This window comes from Raphanus sativus, chromosome 8, assembly GCF_000801105.2.
Source record: "Raphanus sativus cultivar WK10039 chromosome 8, ASM80110v3, whole genome shotgun sequence".
NCBI classification, from domain to species: Eukaryota; Viridiplantae; Streptophyta; class Magnoliopsida; order Brassicales; family Brassicaceae; genus Raphanus; species Raphanus sativus.
Window position 1 is genome coordinate 13,483,178 of NC_079518.1, and position 25,185 is coordinate 13,508,362.

A 25,185-nucleotide genomic window follows, 5' to 3' on the forward strand; every position below is an offset into this window, starting at 1 on the left:
ATATATATTTGATTCACGAAGGTACCGTTGTAATTAATTGTTTCAAGAATTAATATGAGCGTGACACATAAGAAAATAAATATTATAGAGATATCAAATCCAATAACGAAATCCATTAACAACTATATATATATATTGTTTCTTAAACAAGGGTTAACAAGTATATAGTGTTCTTATTCTTTTATATGCAAATTCTTTCTTTAAATATCATTGCCACAATTACTCTGCGAACGCCATGACACATCATATTATCATTAGCTAATCTTGATTTTGGTACAATTAAATATATTGCTTATTTAACTTATTTGTTGAATGACTCATATATTGTAGACTAATAGACTTGTCACACACTGTGAGAAATAATATTTACATAATAATATTTACATGAATTGTGACGAATGCATAAAACTTTAGTTTTATCATGGCTCCTTTGCCCACATGTATATATACACATACAATAGACCGTAGATAGCTACGAAAGAAAGAATCAAATCTTCAATAACTGTTGATAAAAGTAGGGTTCTTAACAAAAAAAATGGGAAGATCACCGTGTTGCGATCAAGAAAAAGGCGTGAAAAAAGGACCCTGGATGCCCGAAGAAGATGATAAGCTCAGGGCTTATATAAATAAGAAGGGTTATGGGAATTGGCGGTCGCTTCCAAAGCTCGCTGGACTTAACCGCTGCGGTAAGAGCTGTCGTCTCCGGTGGATGAATTATCTCCGGCCTAATATCCGGCGTGGGGAGTTCTCTAACGAGGAAGAGAGTAATATCGTTAGACTCCATGCCATTCTTGGCAACAAGTAAGACCTTTTTGTGAATTAGTCTTTTCTTTTCTTTTATGGAACTCTTTAGCATCGACTAATGATTTACGTCTCTATTTCTTTTTCAAAAACGATGTATATCTTTTTCCATTTGCATGTTTTCATAATTTTGAAAGATAAAACATTTTCCATTTTTTTCCATAAAATATGTACGTGAAATGCATATTAGACGTTTTAACGTCGTTAAATCGTTTGCACATACAGATAATTAACAACTAAGTTAAGATCCGCGCTTTGCGCTTTGAACGGAATGAATATTATATATAAATTATTTTTACCACATTCTTTTACATACTATAGAATAATAAATATATTGAATAACTAAAAGTTCAGTAACTATTGCATATATAATTAAATTGGTGCAAACACTTTAATAAATTTTATTAATCAACACAAACCCTATTTCTATTTTATATGTTAAATAATTAAATTTAGATGATATTAACATATATATATAGTATATTTTTAATATTGATATCTATTAAATAATGTTTTTACTCATATTGTTTTCTGATCATTTTGTATTTTTTATAACAAAAATTTTAAATCACTAATAAGAAAATTTTCATTGTGGAACGTCTAATAAATTTTAGTAATTTTTTTTAAAAAATCAATGCAAAATTTAAAATTCAAATATTATGTTGTCAATATTTCTTCAAAGCTTGTATAAAAAAACAAATTAATTGTTCAAAGTTCCGAAATTAAAATATTCATGTAATTTGTATGGTATATAGTTTAATTAAATGATATATATATATATAAACTTTAATTTTATTAAATGAAACTTCCTACTTATATGATCTTGTAATCATTTGTATCTTGTTGTAACATAAAATTTAAACCATTGATCAAAAGAATTTCAGTGTGAGATTTTTAGCTATTTTAGTAATTTATAATCGTTTTCTATCATATAATTTTATATCAAATATTTATTATTCAAAATATTAATTGTCGTATATACTTTAGGCACATTAGGCAATTCCGTAATTTTATTTTAGAAAATAATGAATAACATTGATAATTAATTTATGGTTAGTTTAATAAAAAGTTTATTATATATTTATATGAAACAACATATTTCTTTAAGGAGTCTAAGAATCATAGTGGTGATGATACATGACTACCAAAAATAGTGTAATACTTCTCTTTTAATATATACTAGGTGTTTGTCCGCGATTTCGCGGGAAATAATATTATATTGAGTAATATATATTATGTTTATAATATTACAATCACTAAAAACTAACAAAAGATATTAAAATTTAAATTTTTAACTTTGAAATTGTTTGATTATCAAAATTTTCGACATATATTTTTAGAAGATCTTAGATAGTTCAACAATATAAATATAAGTCACTAAAAATCTTTCTATGAAAATCATATTATAATGGTTCTCTTACTCTGTCTTTCATAAAGGAAGAAAAGATTTTTTTTTGGTAGTTCGAAGATGATGGTCAGATGTTTCTGTAGCTCCAACATCAGAATTGATGTTTTGTTTTACTTATATCTTTTATTTGTTTGATTATCTTTAATTTTTTTAAATTTAATAATATTAATTTTTCTTTTCTATTTTTTTCCAAAATATTTGTCAAAAACAAAGTTTTAAATATGATTAAAATTAATAACATTTTAGTTTAAATATGAACAAGGTATTCAAAACTAAAAATGGCAGATAATTAATTGTATAATTACTTTTTTGGGCAAATAATTGTATAATTACTTTTTAATTTACATATATAAATGAAATAAATTTAAATTCTAAAATTCATCTATGAATGACAGACGATGAATTCTATATGATGATTTAATTAAATAAATTTAAATTCCAACAAACAATCAAATTAAGAGAATTAAAACTAAACTTCACCTATAAGTGATATATAAGCAGAATTCACTATAGGAAAACCGAGCATTGATGACATAATCTCCTAAAATACATATTTGTTAAAGTAATTTTTGTTAAGTATGATTTATTTGGCTATTGATATAAGATTATTCTTTATTTAGTTTTTTTAGAACTGAATTAAATAAATAAAAAATAAAAAACTTTCGACCAATCAAATTAAAATGATTAATTAGAGACCTCTCCTATGAGTGACACATAATAAAAATCACCAAAATGACTTTTCAATTAATATATATATATATATATCCTTTAAATTAAACTATATGCCATATATATTGATATAATTAATCATTTTACAATATTAGTTTGATCCAATCATTAAAATATATTTTGCATATAGTTGCTTTTATTAAAGCAAATTCTAAAATCACATATTTATTTATAATATTTTATAAAATTTCACTATGTGCAAGGCGTACATTATTAAAGAATATTAATATTTTAAGAACGGCTTGACACTGCGCAAGGCACGTATTTTTACCTAATATATATATTTGTATTACACTATAAATATGTTATTCATAGTTTTATAATCATATATTAAACATATGAATAAAATATATTTGTATACAAATTATATTTCAAAATTTATTCTAAACTTAGTTATAATATGTAATACTGTTTGAAATGTTTTTTTAATATAATCTTCTTATAACTTACCAAATGCTACAATGCTAATTAGATATAACTGGAAATATTACATGTAGAAACCGAGCATTGATGACAAGATTTTCTAATATATTATTTGTTAAAACCATTTTTGTTAAGTACTCCCTCCGTTTCAAATTATATGTCGTTTTGGAGCAAAATTTTCGTTTCAAAATAAGTGTCGTTTTATGATTTCAATGCAAAATTTATTGAATTTTTAATCTAATCTATTTTTCTATTGGTTGAAATCTAATTAGGTGTATTGGTAATGATGTTTTTATCTAGTAAATATACAAAATTAAATGTTTTATTAATTTGTGTGCCGAAGTCTAGAACGACAAATAAATTGAAACGGAGGGAGTATGATTTTTTTGGCTAATGATATAAGATTATTCTTGATTCAGTTCTTTAAATCAAAAATAAAAAACTTTTGACCAATCAAATTAAAATGATTAATTAGAGAGCTCTCATATGAGTGACACATAAGCAAAATTACTAAAGTGTCTTCTCAATTAATATATATGAGGATATATATATATATATATATATATATATTAAAATGCTTAATTAGAAAGTGAGCCGTTTTGTATTTCTTTTGCTATTATAGGATTTATTACAAGTCTAGTCCTCAATTTAACATCTCTTACCATAAAAAATGTTAACCTTTGGTTTTCGTTGTAATGATTGTGAAGTTTATTCTACAGATGGTCGAAGATTGCGAGTCATCTACCAGGAAGAACCGATAACGAAATAAAAAACTATTGGAACACTCATATGAGGAAGAAGATGTTGCAAATGGGGATTGATCCAACCACACACGAGCCAAGAACCAGCGATCTTAGCCCCATACTTGACGTTTCCCATAATAGCATTCAGTAACGGGCAATTTGTTAACAGCAACCTCTTCAAAGACAAAACTGCTTTGGAAGATCTTCTCAAACTCCAGTTGATCCATAAAATGATTCAAATCATAACCCCTAAAGCCATGCCAAACATCAATAGCTTCAGTACCAACTCATTTTTTCCTAAACCGGAGCCAGTAGTCAAATATTTCAATACAAATTCAGTGAATCCTAAACCGGAGCTGGGAGGTGGACAGCTGAATGCTATTAATCTGCAGGTTTTCATAAACCAAAGTGAAAATGAAGATTTCATGCCATCTTTTGGAGATGATTGGGATAGTTTTAAAGATAACCAGCTTCCCGGTTTGGTTACGGTTTCTCAGGAGAAATTGAATTCAGCTAAACCGGCTACTAGTACTACCACTGAGGTAAATTATTTAACCAAACCGGGTATGATGCCGGGTTATTATGGTAATCAATTACGTAACATCCCATCCAATGGTTCGTTATCAGTTTCTCCTGAAACATCCGGCTTGGATTATCCCGGTAAGACGCAACACTCACCCGCTTCAAATGTCCTAGAGGACTGGGAGAAGTTCCTTGATGATGAAACAAGAGACTCTTGTTGGAAAAGTTTCGTAGAGTAAGGTTTTTTTCTCCATATTATTTTAATATAGGCTATTTAGTATCTATATATGGAAACACAGTATACTTTCTTAAATTCAAATATATATTAACAGGGTATTGCTATCTAATATGCAGCTTAACATCGCCCATATCGTCACCCGGCCCGTGGTAGAAGACTAAAAGTGGATATTCGTATACTCACTCGGTCACTCCTGGTTTTAAAGAAAATTCGTCCACAAAACATCCAGTTAATATTATTAATTTTGGTAACAAAATTATTGATTTATATGTTTGTATTCCTTTTCTTTTAAAGGAATGTTTGTATTGTATTTATTCTCTTTGTTTTGTTTATTGTCTAAAGAAACAGGCTGTAATCACATTTCTATATTTAATCAAATTTCGGAGTAATATATATTGATCGGAAAACAAACCGGAGCTCCGGGAGCTTAGGCCGGGAAAAGTACAAGTCGGTAAAAAAGAAGAGTAAAAACCCTAACTCTATCCGTCAAGTGAGTGTCTCTGTCTTCCGATTCTTTTCTTGTTGCTTTCCCCTCTCCTTAAATAGTCCGAGCTCAACCCGCCTTCGGTCGCCTTGACCTAATGGGCTTTTAGTCGCCAGTCCGATAGTCGGGCCGGGAGATTGTTCTCTGAGCCGAGCAGTCGGCTCCCGATCGAGCCATCCGAGCCACGGCGCCTAGACCCCGCTGCTTGCTAGTTTCCAAACCAAGCTGTGGATCGTGGGCCAACTTACCGGGATGAATTCTAAAGTTCTCAGGCCTTATTGATGGATGTAATCCGGTCCATACAAAGAAGAGCACACAAAGCTCGATGCTATGCATCATCATATTTTTGCAAAAATATCGTGCTAGTAAAATGGATCAGGGATATATATCTTTTTGACTAGTTATCACACTGACCAGAATTTCAAATGTTTTCTGACTAATGTTAGGTAGTTGGATCGTATGTTACTAGACTACTAGGTAAATTACTCGGACCAAAACATAATCTAAGACTTCCCACATAACTATGACTTTGTTTTACGGGAGACGCGAACCCCAAAGGAATGTTGTAGCATATTACCAGATCCATCTAGCGCTTGACCACAAACATTCAGGCAACTAGAACATATTCAAATTTGATTGAATTTTGGAATTCTTTCTTGAGTGGACTTGTCTGTATATATTCTCTTCATTAGGGGATCATGATATGTCACTTTTGTAGTAGTTAGACTTTGGAAAACATATAGTTAAAAGATCAAAAATGATCTTTATCATTTTTGTGTTTAGCCAGCTTTGGCAATATAAAAATGACTATGGTCGATTATTGTTATTCTTATTTTCTTCCATATTAAAAGATCTTAGTGCTTTGTGTAAAGCCTCTTCGTTCGCCAACAAAATATTCCAACTCGTGACATATTAATTGTCCTCATTCCCTTCTTGCACTTTACGGTAAAATTGGATAATTCTTCCAAGACATCTTCATCACCATACGGTAACAATATAGCATGGCCATATAAGTTGATATTACCATGTATGCTTGATCTTGCCACACAAGCTTGATCGTCTATAAATCTCTTGCCATCTTCATCTTGAATCTGGCCTTCTTCTTTTTTTCTGAATCTGGCCTTCACCATCATGAACATCGAATATTTTATCTCTCACAATTTCTTTGTAAACGGTTACTTCAGTTCCATTAAAAATTCTTTATTATTCCAGAGTCGAGTTTTGATTAAAAAACCAAAACACTAACTCTGATATCACTTGACATAATAAAACGACCAATAATGTAAAAATAATATTGAATTCTGAGAATGCTTGTTAACTCAGCATTCTTAAAATATGTTGAATTCTCAAACAATGCTCAGAACGAAAAATTCAAAAATTGTCTTGCAAACACAATAGAAGCTCCATATATATATAGATAGCCTCACAAACGAGACATATCATTTAGCAAAAAAAACGAGACATATCCTTTTACAAATATGAAAATAACTAAAGCGAACAAAAAAGGACATTAAGTAAAATGGAACTTAACACAAAGGCCAAATAGAAGCAGGAGATCGCGTACTCAATATAAAAAACAACATGGCTCTAATACTACATGATGTGACAGAGAAATTTATAACACATAGATTTTATTTAATCTAAGAATACCTAAGAATCAATGTCTTCTTCAATTCGTTGAGATCCATAGATCTACTGGAACAAGAGTGAAAATACTCTTTTCAATAGTTTATTCATAGATCAACATTTTGCTTTTAAAAGATAAATATGATAAATATATAAATTATATATTCCATAAGAAAAATAGAAGTTATATATATATATACATATATTATTAAATGTATAAAAATGAATAAACTCATGAGTTAACTCATTTTTATTAAAGATCGTTCATATAACTCCTATTTTTTTAAGTTCGATCAATAAACTCATTTATTAAATGAGTCTAAAATATAGAGATCATACTCATAAAAAAATGAGCTGAACTGAAATAGTTCATGAGTTATATCTCATTTTGACACCCCTAATGATTAATCAATGGCCGGATTAAAACACCAAAATATTATATAAAACATCACATTTAACAAACTGACACCATCTGTAAACATATGATAACACAAATCAATTTTATGTAAAAAAATTATATTGAAATAGTATATAACACAAATGTAATCTACAAATTGGAAAACTATATAATATAAACTGAATAAGTATCGTGGTAAAAGTGAAAAAACAAGCGTGAGATCTTCTCTACTTAGTTTTTAAGAGAAAGAGAATAGAGAGTGATAGGAAGAGAAAATATGAGAAAGAATGAGATTTTGGTTATTTGTAATTTTTTTTTGAGCAAACTAAAGCAATTTTTTTGAGAGAATGAGATTTACCAAAGTAAACTTTTTTACTTTGTAAACTTTGTAAATTTTGTTTTTGTCTTAGCTACTAGGTGTAATTTCTGTACTTAATTCAGGTCTTGTTAATTAATGTAATAAAATGTACTCTACTTTTCTTCCGTTTCTTCATTCCCAACTTTTTGTTTTCACCATTTTTTACCCGTTTCCTCTATTTTATTCTAATATACTAATATCAATCACACTCAGAACATTTTTTTGGAAGAAAGTTTTAGGATAAGAGCATATATAGTTTAGTATTAATCTTTCTGACCAAGAAAGAAATATGGTTTATTAATTTTATAGTAAAATAATGTCAGATTTAAATTTTGTTTTACTGTCAGTCAAATAATTTGTTAAGCTGGTGTTTTTTGTAAAACGTTTTATATAAAGAAGATTTTTTCTTTCAAATCCTCGGCAATTTCTGTTTAGACAAAGTGAAATGATGTATCGAAACAACAACTAGCAGGTCAACAAAATTAAAGAAATACAAGATGTTATGAATTATGATGCTGAGATTTTATCACGAGGGATGTATTAACGTTTATGGAAAATGAAACGAGTATTTGGATTGTTTGTGAATAACGAGGTTGTATTACACGCAGTATAAACAAAAAGCGCAAATGGAAGAAAGTTTGACTGAGAGAAGCCAAAGTTTTGACTTTTGTGGCTACTGTCTACTGTCAAAAGATTTGATTTGACGCTCTGCTTGCTTCGAGGGAAAGTAAGAGTGGTGGACAAGCCTCTTTGGCTTCTGTATCCCGTCAAGCAGAAACAGACGCCGTTAGCTCTTCCTGGTACCGCCGTTAAGAGGAATAAAACAAACAAAAAGAATAAAATAAATAAAATAAAACCTCTTTATTCTTCTTTTTAAAACACACACACTGATTCTTCATTTTCTTTTGTTAATTCCTCCTGATTCTGAAAGGAAACAAAAAAAAATGTACGAAGATCATCAAACGACGAAATCAAGCGAAGAAGAAGGACACGTGGTTACTAATTTCTCCGACAACATGTTCGGTTCGGCGTCTTCGTCTCCGACCGGAACTGTCAAAACCCCTGATTTCAAACTTAGCACCTTCCTAAACCCTAACTTCTCCTACATTATCCCGGTTTGTTCTCACTTCCAAAACCCTAACTTCTCCAAATTTTTCTTTTTTTTTTTGCATCTTAAAAAGCTTATGGGTTTTTCAGAAAGAAGAGTATGGGATGGTGAGCATGACGGAGATGTCAGGTTGGTCAACCGGGTCGGGTAATAACCCGGTTGAGGATAGCGCAATCGAACAACAGCTTCCTCCGGCTAAGAAGAAACGGTTATATAATAGACACAGTGCTCATCAGATTCAAGAAATGGAAGCGTACGTCTTTTGCCCTTAAACAAAGTAATTGTTAAATTATATGTTGATTAATTACCGTTAATTACTTGGTGTTTATTGTAGATTCTTCGAAGTAAATCCTCATCCCAATGACAGTGACAAAACGAGATTAAGTGAAGAACTTGGTCTCACGCCTCTACAAGTCAAGTTTTGGTTTCAAAATCGACGCAACCAAATAAAGGTTACTCTTTTTTTTTTTTTTTTTTAATTTTGCTTTGGATAAGACTGTGTAACAAACCGGTTTAAATTCGGTTTTCTTTGGCTCAAACCGTTGTGATTAACAGATAGAACAAGAGAGAAGAGATAATGTGATGCTAAAAGCAGAGAACGAGAATCTCAAGACAGAGAACCGTCAGCTTCAGTTCGATCTAGGACGCCTCTCTTGCTCTTCTTGTGGCGGCTCTAGAGACAAACTCCACCTCGAAAACTCCCGCCTCCGCCAAGAGGTAACAGAATCAATAACAGCTGTTGATGTTTTGTCTAAACTAATTTAAATCACAAACGGCTAATTACATGAATATGCAGCTTGATCGATTACACAGCTTCGCCTCATTGATGAATCCTTATCTTCCTCCACCAGAAACAGCCCGTCTTTTTGCAGACGCAAACAACTTGTTGATTACTGAAGAAGATAAGGCGGTGGCAATGGATCTTGCGGTTTCTTGCGTTCAAGAGTTGGCAAAGATGTGCGCCACAGATGAGCCGTTGTGGAGCAAGAAGAGATCAGACGACGAGAGAATCTCTTTGAATGAGGAAGAGTACAAGAAGATGTTCCGTTGGCCTTCTTCAGTGGATGATAATCATTTTCGTAGAGAAGCGTCAAGAGGTAACACTGTTGTCATCATGAACAGCATAAACTTAGTCAACGCATTCCTTGACGCTGTAAGTAAAACAAGTTTAAGCTGTTTCTTTAATTATACTTACTATTAACATTAATGTGTTAATAATATTGGAAGGATAAATGGTCGGAGATGTTTTGCTCGATGGTGTCAAGAGCCAAAACGATTCAGATCGTTTCTTCAGGAGTTTCTGGAGCTAGTGGCTCTCTTCTTCTGGTGAGTAACATATAGAAGACCAGATCTGAAGTTTAGTGGGCCATAAACATTTTTAGATTAATTTTGACAAATTAGATTAAACTAATTGATTTGATTTTTTCGTCATTTTTTTATAATCAATTAATTTTCGTGTAATAATGAAAATGTTTTTTTTTTCTGTTGATTCAAAAAAAGATGTATGCAGAGTTACAAGTACTATCTCCATTAGTACCAACAAGAGAAGGTTACTTTCTACGTTATGTGAAGCAAAACGCTGAAGCCCGAAAATGGATGATTGTAGATTTTCCGGTTAACGGTTTGATCAAACCGGCTTCGTCTAATACTACTACTGATCAGTACCGGAGAATGCCTTCGGGTTGCATCATTAAGGACATGTCTAACGGATACTCACAGATCACGTGGGTTGAGCACGTGGAAGTGGAAGAGAAGCACGTGCACCACGAGATGGTTAGAGAGTATGTAAAGAGCGGTGTAGCCTTTGGTGCTGAAAGATGGCTAGCTGTGTTGCGGACACAGTGTGAGAGGATGGCTAGTCTCATGGCTACAAACATCACTGACCTTGGAGGTATTATAACTTGTTCCACAAGTAAAACCTAAAACTTACACAACTAACGTGACTTCGTTTTATGATTTCTCTTTTCAGTGATACCGTCTGTAGAAGCAAAGAGGATGCTGATGAAGCTGTCGCAGAGTATGGTGAGAACTTTCTGTCTGACGGTAAGCAATTCGTACGGACAAGCACTGTCTGAATCACCAAAAGAGACGGCGAGAATCACAACCAGGAAAGTCTGTGGTGGTGTTGTTCTGTGTGCCGTCTCCACCACGTTACTTCCTTATTCTCATCATCAAGTCTTTGATCTTCTCCGAAATGATCATCGTCGCTCTCAGGTAAAGATTTAAAACCAAAAAGAGCTTCCTCCATTGTTTCTTGCGATCCAAGATTCTGAAACTTTTGTTTCTTACTGAAGATGGAGATGCTGTTCAATGAGAATCCGTTTCAAGAAGTTGCTCATATTGCAAATGGATCACATCCAGGAAACTGCATTTCTCTTCTTCACTTCCATGTTAGTGTTTTTTTTTTCTCTAAACTAAATATTTTAATTTTAAAAATATTTTAATCATAATCATTACAGGGGCCGAGTAGTTCATCGAATAATGTAGAGTGGATGCTTCAAGAAACATGCACTGATAGCTCCGGCAGTCTCGTGGTTTACTCCACCGTCGACGCCAGCGCCGTTCACCTCGCTATGAACGGCGAGGATCCTTCTAGAATTCCTCTTTTGCCCCTAGGGTTCTCTGTTGTTCCTGTGAATCAACCCCATGTGTTTGAGGGCATTTCCGTCAATTTGGCTTCTTGTTTGCTCACCGTTGCGGTACAAGTCTTGGTGAGCGACGTCACCACCGCAAGACTCAACGTTTCCACTGCAGCCATCAAGAACCGCATTTGCTCAACTGTCAGCCGTATCTCATCCGCGCTTGGAAGTCCTCTGCTGCCGGAGATTCCGTCGAGCTTTAAACAAGAAATGAGCAACTAAAGAGAAAGATTTCGAGGTTATTTTGGTAGATAAAGCGCAGCTAAAGACTTATTAGGCTTGTTTTGTAGATCCCACGAGAAGGGTTAAACACTAATTTTTTGGGGGAAGTCAAGAACGCACCAAGGCATGATTGAATTTTTTTTCTGAACCGGGGTTTGAAACATGCTTGACTGGTTCGGAAATTGACTTCCAATTTGGATAAACCGAAAAGTTGAATATAATGGCTAATTATTTTGCAACTTTTAAGCAAATTTTGTTAAATCTGTTTATGGCGTTTCATGTTGAATCTTTTGAAAATAATTAATAAGAGGAGAAATGAAGGTAAGGAGTAAGGTCATCTCCAACCCCACTCCATAATTTATTTCAAATTGAGAAATGAAGTTGAAAATAGAGTAGAAAATGGAGTGATGACCAAAAAATAAAAGCATCACTCCATAAATAGAGTAATACTTTTATTTTTTGGTCATCACTCCATTTTCCACTCCATTTCTCAATTTGGAGTAAATTATGGAGTAGATTTTGAGTTCCAATTTTGTTACAAATTAAGTTGTCAGTTGGTTGGTCAGGTAAAATAAAACTTTGTTTATGCATTAACTAAAAAAATTCAGGATTTGATTATTCGTGGATATCTCCTGAAAAATTATTTAAACATCAGTCCATACACTCACATTTATCAGAAAAAAAACATTATCTGTCTATGTATGGGCTAGTTTCGGGGACATGAATTATTAAAGGGTATGTTGGGGATGAAATCTTACTGTCCATCGGTGGCATTGGGCCAAAACTTTTATTATTGTCGTATGATATATATCATGTTGATAAAATGGAGTTAATGCTTACAACAATAGAAAAAACTTCAATTATAACTTAATAAATTATCTAATAAACAATACATATGCATTTGTAAAAAAAAAATTGTGAATCACTTATATAATCGAAATTATAAATATTTCATTGCATATGTATATGTATTGTTTATATGGGTCTCAATTAGAACTGGACATTTTTCCGTTAAATTTGATTCGATTTATTATTTCTTTCGATTCGATTTGAATTAGTAGACACTTCAATAATATAAGCACATGATGTTACTAAACAAAAAAATATATGGGTCTTAATTAGGGCTGAGCATTTTATCCGTTAAATTTGGTTCCATTCGTTATTTGTTTCGATTTGATCCGAAAATTTGGATATCCGTAAACTTTCGAAGCAAAGCAAATACTAAAAATCAATATCCGTTAAAATCGAAGGAAATCACAAATATTAAAATTTTGGGAAGCGGATATCTGGTCATATCCGGTAATATATAAATACATGTATATCTTGATTATATTTAAAATTTTAAATGTATAAAATTATATAATTATTATTCTAACATATGATTTGACAAATTCTATTCCTATTATTACTTATATAAAATATTACATAAAAGGAAGAGAAACAATTTATGACAATTATAATTTTTTTCTTAAGTGTTGTGCTATTATAATTGTTAACTAATTTAAAAAATACAAAATATGTAGATTCACTACTTCTCTTAATTTTTATCTTATATACCATGCAAAAACAAATTTACAAAATAAATTAGTATCAAATTTTTAAGATTGTTTTAATTAATCAAAATAGATGAGATATCCGTAAATATTCATAAATATCCTCAAATATCTATTTATTTTCCGGATATCCGTTTTTCCGAATATCCGTATTTTTCTAAATCAAAGCAAAAATTAGTATCCGTAACATACAAAGCAAATCGCAAATACCATCAAAAACTCGGATATCCGATCCGTGCCCAGACATAATCTCAATGCAAAGTGTTTTTTTTTTCTTACAAAGGGCTTATCAATGTAAAGTTTTTTGCCCTTTTCTTTTGGGAAAGATAGTTTACACTGTGTCATCAGCCGTTTAGTATTGGATATTATACTTACCAAAATTTTCCTTTGAATATCAATCTTATCACGTAAACAAAATCAGCTTCACAGACAATATATAGAAAGAAACAAAAAGATTTTTCAGGTATTATATTCAATAAATTCTTAGGCAAGCAGCCACCAAGACCGTAAAGCATACAAATGTTTGGTATAGTTCCAAACTCTAACTTCAGAGAAGACAAACAATTGGAAGAAAAACAAACAAGTGACGACGAGACTTACGTTTTGATTTTTATTCATGTTATTTTCTCTCCATCTTTTAAATTCATAAGCATCGTCCGATTTATATCGTACCATACTACCATTTTATCAACAACTAAATCAAGTAGCTAGCTGCTTTTTTTTGCTATAAATATGAGCATGTTATTTTATTTTATTTTTCATTCTCATGAGTAAATTATTAAATCAAATAATAACATGCACATCTTTCAGTTTCAACCCGAGTGTCATTTTCACATATAAATCTGAAAACAAATAGTGGAATATTTCCATACATTATTGTTATTATCCTCATTAAATATTGATATATGATAGATGATATCTACTTTGTAACACAAAATGCAACTGAAATTGATATTTCCTGTATATACGAAGAAAAACGAAAAGAAAATTGAATGGAATAAATTCATGTTTCACCCAACCCCTTTATTGGACTCTTAAAATGTAACTTTCTCAAAGGAAACAGAGAAGAAAGTGACTTCTCATTCCCTTCATACCTTTTGCCATCTTTCTCTCTATCTCTTTCTCCCTCAAACTCTTTGCAACTGTTTTTTATCCTCCCAACAAGAACAAAAATTTATTAGAATAAATAAGACTATACTCCCTTTTCCTCCCCAATATAAGATTATCTCAGATTCATTCACAGTTCTCTCATTCATGGAGCTTTTCCCTTCACAACCTGACTTGAACTTGAATATCAGCAGAAGAAGGGAAGAACAAGAACAAGAACAAGTCGAAAGGAGATTAGTGTACCAGAGTAAAGCCTCAGATTCAGTCAGAAAGGATTCTGGCCATCTCATCCACACTATCAAATTCATTTCCAACTATGAACCCACCAAGATTTATCATAATCAAGAACACAATGAATGTCAAGATCAAGATTCGAGATCGATTTTGATGGTGAGCCAAAATCAAACCCTTGACCACTACTACTACTCTCCCACTCCTCCTTTCTTATTCAGTGAAGTCAACGGTCAACACTCAAACCCTAACTATAGTCATAAATTTTACCTCCGTCACCGCCGTCAAGCTCAGCCGCAGCCGCAGAGATTCACGGCGAAACGAGGAGTAAGGGCTCCGAGGATGCGGTGGACGGCGACCCTCCATGCCCATTTCGTTCGTGCTGTTCAATTATTGGGTGGTCATGAAAGTATTGTCCTTTTTCACAATTTCCTTTTGTTTTTTCTTTCTTTTTAAGCTGATAATATATCTGTCTCATCTTTAACAAATTGAATGGGATCTTTATATTATATGAACTCATTGTATTTCTTCTGTTTTTTTGTGCTTTTGATTAATATTTAGGAGCAACTCCAAAATCAGTACTTGAACTGATGGATGTGCAAGACCTCACATTGGCTCATGTTAAGTCTCATCTACAGGTAATTTCCCCGGCCCCCTTTAGTTCAGCCTGCCCAGTGTATAATAGTATACAATCAAATAGACCTTTTTAATATGTACATGTAAATAAACTTTCCTTGTATTGTATCTGAATATGCAAATAAACCGAGCTCACAGAATTAAGGAAATGACCAAATATTTGGTCACCACCATATTCAGAATATATATACCAAAGTGAAACATGAATAATAACAATAAAAAACATAGGAAAAGGAATCAAGAGTTAGATATAGCCAAAAGACCAAGAATCTTTTATATATTACTAAAAGATGCAGAAGAAGTAACAAAGTACAAAGAAGGCATCATTCGTCAATGATAATATGTTCTTTCTCAGGATTCATATATGTGTACATGTAGCATATTAATGATTCTTCAGTGACAATATATAAATTACTTTTTTGCATATTTTGACTAAGGTTAAAGCAAGACACGTAGACCCATGCACATACCCCATCTCTGTGTGTATGGTCTGCAGATTGTCATGAATCGTAAATGCGTTCTTTTTTACACTGTTCTCTTTTTTTCTTACTTTATCCATCACGTCTCTGTGTGCGTGCATATATATATAGAGAGAGACATGTATATACACACACGTGAATAGAAGAAGTTACGCACACGTATCTATATATTTATCAACATTGCATATTGTTATGAGTTATGGCTATCATTAATATGGAGTATTTTCAGATGTATCGAACCATTAAATCTACTGAGAAGCCTACATCACCAGGTTATTTGATTAATTGTTATTTGATTTCAATTAATTTATCTTTTATATTAGTAAATAATTGATAAATGTGTGTGTATATAGGGCAGTCGGATACTTGTGATGATGGAGCACAAGTAAAGAGTGAGAGACAAGCCAGAGATCTCCAAGGTCTATGGAATAACTCCTCAAGGTATAATATATTTTAATATTTGTCTTAATACTAATTATATTTGTTTTAGTTTATGGTGTTAATTTAGTTTTGTCGGACATGTCGATATGTACTTATTAGGTAGGTATATTTGCATCATTTGCATAATATGATTAACTTAACATTTCTTTAGTTTGTTAGTTTAGTCCAAAATCATTTATATTATTTCTTTTTAATGTGATAAAACTGTGATGTCTGTATAACAGTGAAGCTCGGTTCCATTTAAAGGCAAACTAGTCTTTGACCCGCGCGTCCGCGCGTGTTTATTCTTCCTAATCGTATGTTTTAAATTTTTGAAAATGAAATGAATTTAATTGTTTATACTTATTATGTATAGATTCATATGTTATTCAGGTTTGAAATTGGTATGCCTTTGTTAAATGTGATTAGTTTTCATTTATAAATTATAAGATTGTGTTATTTTTATTGTGTTTTATTTAGTTTATTTTGTAAAGTCAACAGTAAAGTATTTGATGTATAACTATATTTTTAAAGTTTACTTTTTGAGATTTTTAAAAATAAAAACATCATTTAAACAAACAACAATAACAATGACATAAAGTTTCAAAAAAAAACATTAAATCATAAAAAGAGACTTAATAAAAAAACATATTTTTAAAGTATTATTTAGCAAACCTAATTTATTAATATTATGAAAGAAAAGTGTAATGGATTTTAGCCAATGGCGTTGATATTTCTAGTCGAAGCGAAGATGAGATATATATACTTGGCATTGGAAGGGTAGATTTGGTTTTAACTTTTTTTTTGAAAGAAAGCAATATTTTTTATTTTAAAGTGCGGGCCAAACCAAATATATATTTTTATTACTTTTATACATTCCTTTAAAATTATACCATGACGAAAAAAACTTTCAACATATATATAAGAATACGTATTTTGCAAGTTCTAATAAAAAAAATATGATAACTGTGTTATTTAGTAGATTTCTTTTTTGATATGCAGATTACGCAGAAATAGGAAAATATTTGGAATGTTGTTTTGCTTTCGAATAAAAAGAATATTTAAGTTATGATTTGCGGATATTAATTGTGATTGCGTGGAAGTAGGAATCATTATTTGAATGATTTTGAGTTTTGGCAGGAAAATAGTATATTTGTTTGTGATTTTGTACACTGAAAAATTAATGATATCCTTATTATATTAACTAACATATGCAAGTATTTTAAAGAAATTATAAAATCGCTGAACCATACCTTGATTAGATCAATATGCAAAATAAATAGTCCATAAAATCAATACCAATATTTGATTTAAAAAAATCAATATCAATATAGAAAATGAAAAGTTGTTTGACGTCTATCACTATTTTGAATGAAGTAACATTTGGTTTGTAATGGGTTAGCTAGTTTATAGATCATAATCAACAATTCATCTATTTAATATATTTACTACTTATCATAGGTTTACATGAATGGGTTTTGAATAATATAAGGTAAGTGTGCTGGTTTTAACATTAGTTAATTAGATTCTCCACCGAAGTGAAGTTGTTGATACAGAACTATAGGTTAATTATATTTTCTACCGTAGGAGTGATATAGCGATTTTTCTGTTATAGGAAATTAAAGAACTAACGAAAATGTTAAATCAATGACATTAATGTGATAGCAAAATGTAAAACTACAGTGTTTTAATGAGTGGCATAAGTTGGTAAATATTGAGGAAAAATCTGGGCTAATACTAAATGTACTTCCCCTTTAATAGTTTAGATGCATCAGGTCTAGACATTTCATACAATAAGGTATCAACTTTTCAAAAACTTAATTAACCAAGGGGCATTGGAATTAAATGGGACTGAGAAATTCAAGGGTGAAAAGGAAAAAGGAAAAAGAAAAAGTTAGTATAAAGGATTTATATTTACTTTTGTCTATTCCATTTGGGTAATTAAAAAGTTTTCTTTTATGTCTTAAAAGCAGAGAAAACTAAGACCTTGGGGAGATGAGATATTTATTATTTCTATCAAACGATTTCAAATATAGTTTACTTTGACCTCTTCAACTAGAAATCAAACGGGAAATTCGTACATATGCGTTCTATACAAGATTTTATTGACATGAAATGAACTCTTCATTCATATATTTTTTAATCAAAACTGTTATCAGAATGTGGATCAAAGATGTGCAAGCTATGAACTATTGTCGTCGGATTCGTCAAGCCTCGCATGGACAAGACCAGAGACTGAAACTCCCAATCTCGATTTCACTTTAGCTACACCAAACCTGCTTCCTCCCTGATTTACTCTATCTATAAGATAGTAAACATAAGAACTGTTACAAATATCTCAAACTTCTTAAGTTATATGCTTTTTTTGTCTCAAAGACAAAGTTATGCTGGCTTTATGAAAAATATGAAATGAAGTTTATTTGTTCGAGTAAATATATTTGTTTTTTGTCCCTTAAACTTGAGATGATTTCTTCACGGGTCGTCAATTTTTTATATGCAGACCTCTTTTTTGTCTGCATTCGCGAAAAAATCGAATAATAAAAAGAATATTGGAATAAAATTATTTGGTCATCATTACAGCGATGAAAAGCTCACGTGTCTAGGTTGATCTGCTTTATTACTGAACACATGGTAGTCTGTCAGACCCACTCGACGTTGACCCGCTATAGACTTTTTTTTCCTTCTCAAATAGTATTCGATATTAGGTGAAGACAAAAAAAGAGAATAAAATCCATCCACAATTCTAATGATCAGCGGATTTTTTTTTTTGGCAATCAGAAAAATCATACGTTAATAAATAATACACACATTAATTCATATACTTAGTAATGCAAAATCCTATTTTGACTAACTAACGATTAGAGTCAATCATTAATTTTGTGTAAAGCTTAATCGACCATACCTGAGGAGTGAACCATAGTTTCACTCAAGAAACAAAGAAAACAAAAATCACTATGCTACTGCAACTATATTAACAGATTATTAATAACTTTAACACATTTATAATCTTTTGAACTATATTAATAACTAATAACTCATATTATCATCTCATCATTGCTTGAAAGGTGTAGCGGAAGAGAAAAGTCTTTGTGGGGTTAAGTGTTGGGTTAGAGATCAACTCAATGAGTTCATTCCAATCAGTAGAGAAATTCCCCTGCAAGAGCCTTCAAGATCAGTTTAGTGACGAGTCTCATCAGCTTCTTTACATAGCACACACGTCTGATTAACTGCACTGTTCCACATTTGCATCCTATCACAAGTTTGCAGTAGATTTCGTAAGGCAACCCAGAGCAAGAAGGAGTACTTTGATTGAGAAAACCATATTCCTATTACTTGGCCTGAGCGCTTCTATCACATCCTCAATCTCATTAAGAACGGTTACTCTATGTCTTCTCCTTCTGTGACTGTGTAAAACATCTGAAACAGAGTCATTTCAGGATATATATATACCTAAATCAATAAGGTCTCTATCACCCAACACTTCCTTGAGACATCCAAGGCGCGACCAGCTATCATGCCAAAAGATGTATCTTTCCCATTATGAACTTCCATTTTTTAAAAAATTGTCTTTGCAAGATCTCTCAGATCAGATTTAACAGCTTCCTCCAAATCCAAGAACTAGTGCTTGTGTTACCATTGACTTGAACCCTTTCTAATCAGATAACAGTGGATCCATTTAACCCAAAGAGAGTCCTTTGCAGATTCGATTCTCCATATCAGTTTCAGACACAGGACTGTGTTTGTTTCCTTAAACGGTCGCACTCCTAGACACCCCTTCTCTTGCTTTGGTAAACAAACATCCTTCCAACTCACTTTTGCTTTACTTGTTTTCAAGTCTGGCTCCGACCAGAGAAATTCAGAACATATCCTCTTCTTGATTCTGTGTGGTTCCAGCAATATACACAGTAGACTTCTCGAAACTTATCTTCTGCCCCGATATTACTGCAAACTCTTTAAAAAATTTAAGCACCCCTTCAATTTACTGCAAACTCTTTAATTGATCGATGGTTCAGCCTATGAAGAAACACGTTGGTCATTGTCCAGGACATATCTGTAACTCACTGACAAAGGATATAGAAGCGAGGTCCCTTTCCCGGTAAAGGAGAACTCCGGCCAGTAAGGAAAATAAGCTCTGGGGCATATGAGATCTCTCTGTCAAAGCATATCAGAGAAGAGGCGAGAAGAAAACAGAGGTGGAGAAGAGAAGAAGAAGACAGTTTCTGGATGGGTTTTGACAGGAGCTGTTTTGGTATTTATAAAGCCACATAGATCATACTGTAGGTGTATATTAATAGAGTACATGTCAGGAAAACCATAGGAAATGTAGTTGGTATTAACACAATTGAAACGAATCCATAATCATTATTACTTCCTGGACAAGCAATCTTCTGTAAAACCTGAAATATAAATCCAGCAAAAAATCAGTTGCGTGTATGCAACTTTAGAAAAAGGATTTCGTCTATACCAATGAAAAAAAAGATGATGATCAAGTTATTTATGGAAAAATAACAATGCATATAATCCATATCAGTTGAAGTTTTATCATTACAAGGCAAACTCCATCCTGAATATGATCTGCAAATTTAAGAGAAAGTCCTTGTTTCTGCACTTATAAACTTGAGTTTTACAGTTTCATGGAAGGGTTTCTAGAGTCGTGCTCAAGGCAAACCAGAGATAAAAATATGGTTATTAAGTTGTATATGGAATGGTGTTACTGCAAGGAAGCCCCAGAAAGTGAAAGCTCATTAATCTGAGTTAAACTCAACCCATAAAATGTTTTGTAAGTTGCTCCAAAATCATTTGAAAGTATGCAAAAATCCAGAAAACTTGCATATTGCAGCAACTTCAATACAATTGTTTTTGAGATATTTTTAAAAATGATATCATGCAGATTTTGAAAAAAAAATCTATATTTTAAATTCATTTTTCACTCTAGTATAGAATGAAAAATAATTTAAGAGTAAAAATTAATGGAACTCTATTGTTTGTGGGCTTAGCATTACTACTTTGACTTCTCTGACTCTCACACTTCATATTTATGCACATTAAAAACATCATTTTGTTTTGAAAATAAGGCAAAGAAACCATAATTATTCTCCACTACTCTAAAGAAAGACAATCCACTAGGCTCTCGTAACCCCTCTGGTAGATTCTCCAACAGAACTCATCATATCTCCGGTATTTGATTCTTCAATGATCTTACTGAGACTTTCAACGACAAAGGCCATGGTGGGCCTCTCTGTATCGTTCTTCTTCAGACAATGATCAGCCAGTTTAGCTACTCTCCTGACCATAGCAACTGGATACTTGCTTTGTAGCTTCGAGTCAACGATCATCATAAAGCTTTTGCTATTAACAGGATATAGTTTGACCCATTCTAGAAGTTTTTTTTCTGCCGAAGGTTTCATTCGCTCGACTGTGCGGCGACCAGTTATGATCTCGTACAGAACAACTCCAAAGCTATATATATCGCTTTGTTTCCTGAGATGGCCGGTTTCTACGTACTCAGGAGCTGCATAGCCCTCGGTTCCTACTCTCTTTTGAAAGAATCATGAGAAAATGAAGAAGATGAAGTTGTTACTTGTTGAGGAAGAAACTAATAATATATCGAATTTGTAAGCTAGATATGAGAAATGTTACTTACTGCGGTTGTAACATGAGTATTGTCTCCTTCGGGACCTTCTCTAGCCAGACCAAAATCCGATAATTTTTGATTAAAATCATCATCCAAAAGCACGTTTGATGATTTGAAGTCTCTGTATATTACCTGCCATAAAAACATGTATCTAATTAAATACCTAATTTCACATTTTATATAAATAAAAAAATCAAAAGGGTCTGTTTTAAACCACTTTTTTTTTGTTAATTTAAAATCACCTGGATTTCATGCAAATAAGCCAATCCTTGAGCTGCACCGAGCATGATCTCAAGCCTTTGTTTCCAAGGCAAAGTTAGGGTTCTTCGAGTGAAGAGATGATCCTCTAAGCTTAGATTAGACATCAACTCATAAACCAAAAGCCTCTCTGTGTCCTCTGAGCAATATCCTAAGAGCTTCACTACGTTTGGGTGATTAACAACGCCTAATAACTGAACCTCGGCAAGCCATTGCTTGTGCCCCTTTCATTACAAACAGAGGATCAATACTAATCAAAGATCGAACTCTTTTATCTTTTTTTTTTTGTATAAATGAAGTTGTTACCTGTTGACTTTGTTTTTTGAGTCTCTTAACGGCGACGGTAAGTGGAACAGAATCAGAATCTCCTCCAGCGAGGTTGTTAATGGTAGCCTTATAAACATTACCAAACCCACCTTCCCCTATCTGAAGCTTTCTGTCAAACCCACACGTGGCTTCACTGAGTTCCATGTAAGAGAAAACCCTCAGGTTTTGATTTTGCTCTCTTTCTGTGTACAAGTCTCTTACACTTGTTGGAGACGGCAGAGATCTCGGTGTTGGGAGATTGAACGAAGTAGACGTCGTCTGGTTCTTTCCTGTGGTCGATAATTCTGGAGCTGACTTTTGTAATAAGTGTCTTCCTCTTATGTCCTTGCTCTCTTTCTTGAGATGTCTTCTTGATTTAGGTTTCTTCGACTTGAACATGAACAGACAATTCATGTTCTCCTTTTTATTCTGGATTTGGGTGTATATTTATTGTGTAAACCTAAGTAAACCTCTTATATACAAATACAAAGCAAAGCAAGGTACTTTGTAACTTGTAAGAAAACTCAAGGGGGAGACGAGAAAAGTCAGATGCTATGAATGAAATAGTGAGATTACTTATATGAGGAAACCCTAAAATGGGGTTTGGAAGAGTAGATGTGTATGAACACAAGAGAGGAGAAAGAAATGTGAAAACGAGGGGAAGAAAAGAGTTAAGTAACAGACTGAAACTTTTCTATCTATGGTAACACAAGTAGATGGACAGAAAATGCAAATTTCTGCTATATGAAGATTACAGAGTTCTTTTATTTACGAGAAAATGAAAGAGCGAAATAAATAAGTCAATAAATCCGCTACGTAGAAAAGTAAAAGAGATAAATAGCAAACAGAGAGGACCAGAGTTATATCATAGTTGACTTAAGGTGAGACCGAAACAAATTATATTTCTAGACGCTTAGACAGAGACCAAACCAAATTCATACTTTTCTTTGCATATGTTTCTTCATTGTTTTACTAAAAAAAATACTTATTGCGTTTATACATTAAAATGTAGTTCGCTTCCTTTATTATTTTGTATGAAACGTTGTTTAGGGAATGTAAATATTAATTATCATATCCCAATTAAAAAATTAGAAAGGTATTATAGGTTTAACAAGTTCATGAAACTATATAGAAGCGTGTGATAATAGTCAAGTCAATGCTATCAAGTATTTATTGGATTGGGTCATAGACTCATAGAGCATTTATTAAGACCATAGTTGCAAACTCAAATTTTACTCATTTTTGGACTTTGTAACTTCGAATTTTTTAGGTACACAGTATATGTTATAATGCTAGAGTTTTATATTAAATTTATTATCTATACTAAGAGACCTCAATAACATTAACACACCACTCCTTAGTTCGTATAACAGATTTAAATTGGAAAAGTAGGAGAAATTCCAACAAAGTTTGACTTTAAAACCATGTGATTTTTTGATCATTTGGGTAAATCATGAAGAAACTTTTTATAAAAGAAAAACGCATGTCCACTTTCGTTTCTTATTTAAAGCACCCTCATTCTTTGACATGTAGAGGGGTTCTTAAAACCCATAAAACTAATTAAAAATAGCAATTATAAATATTAATAAGATTCTAAACCATAAGATATATACAATAGTTTCTCATATTTGCAAGGAGGACATATTAGTAAGATTCTAAACCATAAGATATCTTTGGAATTGATTCTATAATAAACAAACTATTCTCCATCACCTAATTGTTTTACATAGCTTAAGAAAATGTACATTTCACTAATACAAACATATCGTTTATATTTTCAAGTAATAACTCTATATACTGACAAAAGTGAGAAAGAAGGAAATCTCTATTACATTCTTTCCTCATTAGGTTAAACTAATAGATATATAAACTTAATTTAGAATATTGCATTGAGAATACATTTCTTTTAGACAATGTTTTGAAAAACAGGACACGATACCAATTCGATGTAGCTATTTATTGAACCAAAATTTCTATTTTTCTAAAATTAGAAAATAGATATAAATTGCATTGAGAATATTGCATTGAGAATACATTTCTTTTAGTATTCTATTTTTTCTTAATTATATATATGTTGCTCAAAAAAAAATTATATATGTATTTATAATATATGGCCTTTACTTTTACATATAATTTGTTCTTCATTTTTTTATTATCTAGAAAATAAACAGTAAACATAAATCTAACTATATACTTCCTCTGTTTCATAATAAATGTTATTCTAACATTTTTTTTGTTACATAAAAGTGTCAATTTATAATTCCAATACAAATTATATTTATTTCCAGCTGAAAAATAATTGGAAACTGAATTGATTTTATAAATAATTTTATTTATTAAAATACTATTTGTCAGAAATATGTAATTAATAACAACTTACATATATTTCCGTCATTTTTTAATATGTGTGAAAAATATCAAAGTGACACTTATATAGAAATGGAGGGAGTATATAGTAAATAAGTGAATAGTATGTAAATTGAAATTGATAAAACCAAATAATTTACAATTTAAAATTACCATATTTATTTTTACAACTAAAAAATCTTAAATTTTTGAATATGACAAAATAAGAATATTATATGAAAGTCAAAAATATATTTTTCATATTTTAAAAAAAAATAGAATTAAATAGACCGGTTTGACCGGTCGTCCAGTTTTCAAAACCAAAACACTTCTTTTAGATTAAAAAAAAAAATTTAGAATGAAATGGGTAGTATTAATTGGACGAAGTATGATTTTTTATTTTTTTTAGTAACCTACGATGTATTTAAACCACATACAGAGGAGTACATCCATAAAATCGAATATGACATTTGGTTCAAGGCAAAGAGTCAAAGACTAAACACCGGACTAAGAAAA

General features: G+C 31.6%; 3 protein-coding genes and 1 pseudogene across 4 annotated transcripts; 3 read left to right on the top strand and 1 right to left on the bottom strand.

Annotated features, from left to right (window-relative positions):
• The first annotated feature begins 492 nt into the window (after positions 1–492).
• LOC108821605 (transcription factor MYB39-like) lies at positions 493–5,204 on the top strand (annotated as a pseudogene).
• Positions 5,205–8,637: 3,433 nt separating this feature from the next.
• LOC108820851 (homeobox-leucine zipper protein HDG4) lies at positions 8,638–11,937 on the top strand. Its single transcript, XM_018593872.2, has 10 exons — positions 8,638–8,844; positions 8,927–9,090; positions 9,172–9,289; positions 9,393–9,554; positions 9,634–9,990; positions 10,065–10,163; positions 10,338–10,728; positions 10,807–11,051; positions 11,132–11,227; positions 11,297–11,937. Exons 1-10 carry the CDS (start codon positions 8,674–8,676, stop codon positions 11,696–11,698), a joined length of 2,205 nt encoding a protein of 734 aa, XP_018449374.1. The 5' UTR covers positions 8,638–8,673; the 3' UTR covers positions 11,699–11,937.
• Positions 11,938–14,279: 2,342 nt separating this feature from the next.
• On the top strand, positions 14,280–18,557 carry LOC108819528 (probable transcription factor KAN3). Of its 2 annotated transcripts, XM_018592583.2 has the most exons (7): positions 14,280–14,998; positions 15,151–15,227; positions 15,934–15,976; positions 16,058–16,145; positions 16,370–16,395; positions 17,891–17,922; positions 18,284–18,557. In XM_018592583.2, the coding sequence occupies exons 1-7, from the start codon at positions 14,506–14,508 to the stop codon at positions 18,413–18,415; spliced, it is 891 nt and encodes a 296-aa protein (XP_018448085.1). In that variant the 5' UTR covers positions 14,280–14,505; the 3' UTR covers positions 18,416–18,557. The 2 variants fall into 2 exon arrangements, with proteins under 2 accessions (XP_018448085.1, XP_018448086.1); XM_018592584.2 differs by lacking the exons at positions 16,370–16,395; positions 17,891–17,922.
• Positions 18,558–21,091: 2,534 nt separating this feature from the next.
• On the bottom strand, positions 21,092–24,308 carry LOC108820893 (probable serine/threonine-protein kinase PBL20). The gene is made up of 4 exons (XM_018593919.2): positions 22,324–24,308; positions 22,002–22,241; positions 21,769–21,891; positions 21,092–21,661 (listed from the first exon to the last, which is right to left on the bottom strand). Exons 1-4 carry the CDS (start codon positions 22,735–22,737, stop codon positions 21,248–21,250), a joined length of 1,191 nt encoding a protein of 396 aa, XP_018449421.1. The 5' UTR covers positions 22,738–24,308; the 3' UTR covers positions 21,092–21,247.
• Between the last annotated feature and the right edge of the window lie 877 nt (positions 24,309–25,185).

Excerpts from the sequence above, each read along its gene's own strand:
- LOC108820851 (XM_018593872.2), top strand. The coding sequence starts at position 8,674 with ATGTACGAAGATCATCAAACGACGAAATCAAGCGAAGAAGAAGGACAC. Across the intron at positions 10,729-10,806 it reads AAACATCACTGACCTTGGAG|TGATACCGTCTGTAGAAGCA; the intron begins GTATTATAACTT and ends TTCTCTTTTCAG. Across the intron at positions 11,228-11,296 it reads TTTCTCTTCTTCACTTCCAT|GGGCCGAGTAGTTCATCGAA; the intron begins GTTAGTGTTTTT and ends TAATCATTACAG.
- LOC108820893 (XM_018593919.2), bottom strand. The coding sequence starts at position 22,737 with ATGAATTGTCTGTTCATGTTCAAGTCGAAGAAACCTAAATCAAGAAGA. Across the intron at positions 22,242-22,323 it reads TCAAAAAACAAAGTCAACAG|GGGCACAAGCAATGGCTTGC; the intron begins GTAACAACTTCA and ends TTGTAATGAAAG. Across the intron at positions 21,662-21,768 it reads ATACTCATGTTACAACCGCA|AGAGTAGGAACCGAGGGCTA; the intron begins GTAAGTAACATT and ends TTCTTTCAAAAG.
- LOC108819528 (XM_018592583.2), top strand. The coding sequence starts at position 14,506 with ATGGAGCTTTTCCCTTCACAACCTGACTTGAACTTGAATATCAGCAGA. Across the intron at positions 16,146-16,369 it reads CTATGGAATAACTCCTCAAG|TGAAGCTCGGTTCCATTTAA; the intron begins GTATAATATATT and ends TCTGTATAACAG. Across the intron at positions 16,396-17,890 it reads TCGGTTCCATTTAAAGGCAA|ATGCATCAGGTCTAGACATT; the intron begins ACTAGTCTTTGA and ends TTAATAGTTTAG.